At 39.9% G+C, this 6545-nt stretch overlaps 1 protein-coding gene across 2 annotated transcripts in view; it reads right to left on the bottom strand.

Annotated features, from left to right (window-relative positions):
- The window catches only part of Sumo1 (small ubiquitin like modifier 1), a 37736-nt gene that overhangs the window by 8757 nt on the left and 22434 nt on the right, over nucleotides 1–6545 (bottom strand). For both annotated transcript variants that reach the window (XM_008835449.2, XM_029564651.1), the window contains one exon: nucleotides 1513–1590. In XM_008835449.2, coding sequence (XP_008833671.1) covers nucleotides 1513–1590 — 78 coding nt within the window. The remainder of the gene's footprint in view (nucleotides 1–1512; nucleotides 1591–6545) is intronic.

A 6545-nucleotide genomic window follows, 5' to 3' on the forward strand; every position in this document is an offset into this window, starting at 1 on the left:
TACAGATGCACATGTACCAAGGAATGCATGTAAAGTTCAGAGGAAAACCCCTGGAAGTCAGCCATGTCCTTCCCCTGTGGGCTACAGATATTAACTCAAGTTGGTTGTCAGGTCCACCTACCAAGTGCCTCTTCCTGTTCAAGAAGGAAGCCAACTTTGAACTGCTGATCCTCCTGCTTCCTGCTGGGATTTCAGGTATGTATCACCAATCTTTTTTTTTTTTTTTTTTTTTTGGTAATAGGGATGCAACCTAGGACACTCCTGCATGCTAAGCAAGCCCTCTACTAACTAGGCTATATCACAGCCCCACAAATTACAGTTTGGTTAATAGTAACAGTAAGTAATTATTTGTTGTGCATTTTTAGGCACTATGCTAAGAGTTCCACATAGGCTATCTCTTTCATCTTCATGTGGTAAGCCCAACAATATTCTCATTTTACTAATGGGGGGGCGGGGGTGTAGGCTAAATAACTTGCCCAAGGTTGCAAGCCAGACAGTGATGGAGGAACTCAAATTTGAATCCGGCAGGTGAAAGGAATTACCTACGGAGCTAATAATCTAGCTTATGAATGCCAGAATCTGTGAGGATTTAGTATTAATAGACTTCTAAATAGATTTTAAGAGAAAACTCCTTGTTGAAATATGAAATACAATTAGCAGCAATCTATAGCACTATATATAAAAATAATACATTAATTGTAGAATTTAAATGTAATATATAGCCAAATACTCATGGTTACAGATACAGAGAAACTTCACAGTAATCACCCTAAACCACATGCCTTTATTGTTATATACCCTTGCAAGGCATCAAGAGAAAAGCATTCATTTGGACTGTCTTTAAAACTGAGTTTCTTGGGCTAGAAAGATGGTTCAGCAGTTAAGAGCACTTGCTGCTCTTGCAGAGGACCTGGGTTCGATTTCTAGCACCCACTTGGCAGCTAACAACCATCCATAACTCCAGTTCCAGGGCATCCAATGCCTTCTTTGGACTTCTATGGGCATTGCATAACATGGGTCCCCTTACATACATGCAGGCAACATACTCATACACATAAAATAAATAAATTAAAAATAAAGTTGAATCTCTTTACAAACTAGTTTTACGTGCTAACTTTTAAACAAGTCATAAAAAGAAAACCACAGTGTATGATAAATAATAAAATTATTATGGGCCTAGAGAGATGGCTGAGTGGTTAAGAGCACTTGCTACTCTTGCAGAGGAGCCAGGTTCAGTTCCTAGAAGCCACATGGCATTTCACAACTGTCTGTAATTCCAGTTCCAGGGGATCTAATGCACTCTTCTAGCCTCTGAGGACACCAGGCACACATGTGGTATGCATACACATGTGCAAGCAAACACTCATACGCATTAAACAGAATTTTTTAAAATTAGGGTGTTTCCCATGAGTTCTTAATGGTGAAAATAATGAAACAATCATATTTTGAACAACCTTCAGTAAAAGAAAACTTTATGTCAAAGCACTGCATTTAATACCACAATATACAAACCTGTCTTTGACAGTATGATTCTTTGAGCTTCTTGAGATGTGTTGTCATTTTCACTTTGAAGTGTATCTCACTGCTATCCTAAGGCGATAAAAGGGAAACATTACTTCTCTTTGTATAACCTACTTACTTTACTTGAACCAAATTGTTCTTTTTAGCATTCCTAATTGTTTTCATTAAAACAACGCAGTCATCTTCCAAGCTACTTTCCTACCCGTTATACAAATTAAAACAAAAATGCTTTAGGCATTAAAAATTATTAGTATAAATTTGTATGTCAAAGAATGCATTCCTTCATTACTCCATGTCCATCAAAATAAATGTCAAAATAAAAATGAACTGTTATAAACCCTCACAAGTAATCAAAACAAAATGTACTCTCCCATTCATACTAACCAAAGTGTCTCTGAAGGTGGTTATACTAGGAGAAAAGCATAAACCATAACAAAGGAAATTTTTCTACCACGAAAAATTACCTCATGGAATCTGGTTTCTCTTATCAGGAATAAAAATTTCGGCAAGTCAAACTGATCTGTGGTTGAGGCTGAGGATGTAACTCAGAGTACTTATTCAACATACATGAGGACTTAGGTTCAATCCCTAGCACGCCTCCAAATAAAATGACTTTTTAAACTACAGATACTTTCCTTCTATGCATATTGTCAAGCTCTGCGGGGAGTATAGCTCAGTGGTAGAACATTTGACTGCAGATTGTCAAGCAAATAATCAGAATACTAGCATTTGCATACCATAAAATTTCAAAGCTAATCCCTATGACTGCATATCTCATTCAGAAATGTGTATATCAGTACAAGCAAATTGTAACTTAGAAACCACAAAGAGATGTATAAATCTGACAATGAAAACATAACTGTCTACAGTAAAATATTGTTAACAAAAATTGTAAACATCGTTAGAAATAGTCACAACATGTATGAGACAAGAAAACTCTAAACATGCTGGGTGTGGCAATTTATGATTATAATCTCAGCACTCAGCTGTAGAGAGGACTGCTGTGAACTGAAAACAGACTGGGCTACATAATAGGTTCCAGGCCAGCCTCAACTTCCCCGTATAGAGCCAAAAAACCACAAACCAGGCATGGTGGTTCACCTTAAAGTCCAGCACTCTGGAAGCAGAGGCAGATCTCTGAGATAGAGACCAGCTGGTCTACATAGGGAGCTCCAGGCCAGCTGTGACTACAGGGAGATCCTGAGTCAAAACAAAATTAAACAAAAAAACACAAAACAATACAACACAACACATAAAACACCACAAAGTGAAGAAAAAAAAAAACCCAAAATAATAAAAAGGATCCTTGCAAACTAATAATTCCTTTTATTTATTTTTTGTGTATGAGTGTATTGCCTGCATGTGTGTACATGTGCCTGTGTTGTGCAATGCCTGCAGAGGTGAGAAGGTGATGAATCCCCTGGAACCAGAGTTACAGATGGTTGTTAGCCACCATGTGGGTGCAGGGAATAGAACCGGAGTCCTCTGTAAGAGCAGTCAGTGCTCTTAACCATTGGGCCATCTAGCCCTCAAACTAATAATTCTTAAAAATATATTTCATAATCCATGACATCATCAGTGGAATAAAATTAAATAAACTCGAATATCCATAGTTAACTAATTTTTCTTTTTTAATTTTATTTATTATTTTTATTTATTATTTTTATTTTATGTGTATGTGTATATTGCCCGCATGTAGGTAAGTATACCCGTGTCATGCAATGCCCTCGAAGGACAGAGGAGGCTGTCAGATCCCCTGGGACTGGAGTTACGGACAGTTTGTTAGCTGACATATGGGTGCGGGGATTCAAACCAGTGTCTTCTGCAAGAACAGTCGGTGTTCTCTCCAGCCTTTTTTTTAAAGACTGGTCTTATTATGTAGCCCTGGCTGACCTGGAACATGCTCTGTAGAACAGGTTGGTCTTGAACTCACAGTGATCCACCTGGGTGCATCACATACACCCAACTTTATATCTTTTTGTCCCAAAGTCTCATGTAGCTCAGAGAGACCTAAAATTCACTATATAGCCAAGGCTGGCCCTGAACTTCTGATCTTCCTGCCTCTACCTCCTAAGTTCTAGAATTAACAGGTATGTACCACCACACCTAGTTTTATGTAGTCCTAGGAACTGAACCCATGTACATGTAAACCAAGCACTCTACCAACTGAGCTAATCCCCAGTCCTACAAATTGTATCTATTTTGTTTTATTTTTTTGAGACAGTCCCGCTATATAACCCTGTCTATTCTGCAACTTGATGTATAGACTAGGCTGGCCTCAAACTCAGAAATCCATCTGCCTCTGCTGAGATTTAAGGTATGCACCAGAACACCTGACTCAGATTATAGCTCTTTTTTTTGAGACACGGTCTGCCTATAGCTTCAGCTAGCCTTGAGCTCCCAGAGATGTGCTTGCCCCTGTCTCCCGAGTGCTGGGATTAAAGGCGGATGGAACCACCCACAGCTCAGCTTATAGCTTTTCTAAAAAAAAAAAAATTTAAGTCATTTTTACTTCTGTGGGAGCAGCTGTGCATGCCAGAGCTCTAGGAGCATTTTGAGGAAATCCTGACTCAAGATGGAAAGTGACAGAGCAACATATTACATCCTCCTTTGACTTCCATGTGTGTTTCCCTAGGCACCACACACACACAAAAAAAATATTAAGAAGAGTAAAAATGCCAGACCCTAGGTTGTCCCTCCTACTATTATACAGGGGGAGAATCATATTTTTTGAAAAACACAACAGCAAGCTGGGCCTGGTGACACACAGCCTTTAATCCCAGCACTTGGGAGGCAGAGGCAGGCCGATCTTTGTGAGTTCAAGGCCTGCCTGGTCTACATAGTGAGTTCCAGGGCAGCTGGGGCTACAGGGAGACCCTATCTCAAAAAGACCAAAAAAAAAAAAATGATAGCAGACAAAAAAATTATACCTTATTGATGATCAAGGGAGTACATGAGGAAAAATGTTTCGTCTATCATACTGGCACAAATTTTAAAGTGTGACAACAACTCATATTTAAAAGAATGTGAAGAATTGGTACTCACGCTTTGATAACACTGCACACTGCACCATTTCACTATTTCTCTACCTTAAAAAAAAAATGGTGGTTGCTCTGCTTCCTTGGGCCAAAACAACCCACAGGCCTCTCTCCAGGGTAAGACTATCCTGCCCTTCCAGCCTTGACTCCCCCAGCCTCATTCACCCACCCCATCTCCCCCGCCCATTTCTCCACCTAGCCTGGGGTTCCTGTCCCATTCCTTGTTTTGGCGCCACAGACACCTGGGGAACCAACACTGCTTCCTGATCCTTTGCATTCAAACCAACCCAGTTCCTTCAACGGACTCCAAGAGCACTCTGGGCCTGGCCCCACCCTCACCTCCCTCTACTTCCCCAGGCCAGGAATGACCTTTCCTCTTCCTGATCCTCTACATCCAGACCAACCCAGCTCCTCGGTGCAGTCCCCAGGAGCCGTTGGGGCCACTTCTGTGCCCATCTTCCTTTGCATCTCTGGGTGGCACGGCCAGCAGATGCCCTAGACCAGCATCTTTCCTGGGCCAGGTTCCCAGGCCAGTCCAACCCCCAAATTCCTGAGGCCAAAATCTTTCCTGGAGGGATCCAGATCTTAGGAGAAAGGCTGAGAGCATCTGATCCTCATCTGACTTGGGCATCTGTGGGAACTCCTGAAGACAAAAGCAATCTGGCCACTCCAATATAAAATCAAGAGAGAGAACCAGAAGCTTAGAGGAACCAGCTTTGCATGCCCAAAGGGTAAACCACAAAGACATACAAAGTTCACAAAAAGAAGCAGACCTAAACTTGAAGACTTTGAGTCTCACGCAAGAATCAGAAACTAAAAAAGAAATTCACATGTCAAATCATAGAGAAAAAATAACATGAAAAACCAAATTAACATATCCCCACCAAATAAAAATAGTCCTCTAGAGGAGTACAATGAGAACCCCTAGAGATAACGCAGGACATGGACCGAAAAAAAAACAATTATAAACATGATAAAAGAATTCAGTGAATTTAAAGAACACACAAAGAAATCAAAGAACTGAACGAATATAGGGATAAACTTCTAAATGAATTCAGAAAAGAGCTAGAAATACTGAAGAATACTCAGGATGAAATGAAGAAGGAAGTGAAATACTAAGTAAGCCAATTAGAAACAACAGGAGAAAGCCTCACCAACAGGATGAATGACATGAAAAACAGAGTATCCAGACTGGAAGATTAAGTGGACGAACTAGACCACCCAAGCAAAGATTATGAAAAATTTAAGAAATCACAAAAACAGAATATGCAGGAATTCTGTGACACCATAAAAAGACCAAACTTACGAATCCATAGGCATACAGAAAGAAGAATCCCAAGATAATGGCATGGACCAGATCTTCAACAGAATCATGCAAGAAACTTTCCCAAAATTAAATAAAAACATGCCCATACAATGACAAGAAGCATAGAGAACACCAAACAATCAGGACCAGAAAAGAAACTCTCCATGGCACATCATAGTAAAAACACTAAGTATACAGAAAAAAGAGACAATACTGAAAGCTGCAAAAGAGAAACAACAAGTCACATATAAAGGAAAACCCATTAGGATTACAGCTGACTTTTCAGTGCAAACTATGAAAGCCAGAAGAGCCTGGACCAAAGTATTCCCAGGTTTAAGTGACCACAGATGCCAACCCAGATTACTACACCCAGTCAAGATGTCTATTATAGTCGAAGGGGAAAGAACAATCTCCCATGACATAAATAGGCTGAAGGAATTCATGTCCACAAAACCAGCCTTCAGAGAGTTCTGGAAGCAGTACAAAGAGCTGAAGAAAGGAATGACTATACCCAAGGGATTGTGGAAAGAAAATCAATGAAGGTATAACTGTGGAAAAGTACAGCTATATCAAGAATGTACACAAAAATAAAAATGACAGGATTCAATACTCATGTTTCATTAATAACTTTTAATATTAACAGACTGAACTCCCCAGTCAAAAGACACAGACTAGGTGAA

This window comes from Nannospalax galili, unplaced genomic scaffold (assembly GCF_000622305.1).
Source record: "Nannospalax galili isolate Female #2095 unplaced genomic scaffold, S.galili_v1.0 scaffold637, whole genome shotgun sequence".
Lineage (NCBI taxonomy): Eukaryota > Metazoa > Chordata > Mammalia > Rodentia > Spalacidae > Nannospalax > Nannospalax galili.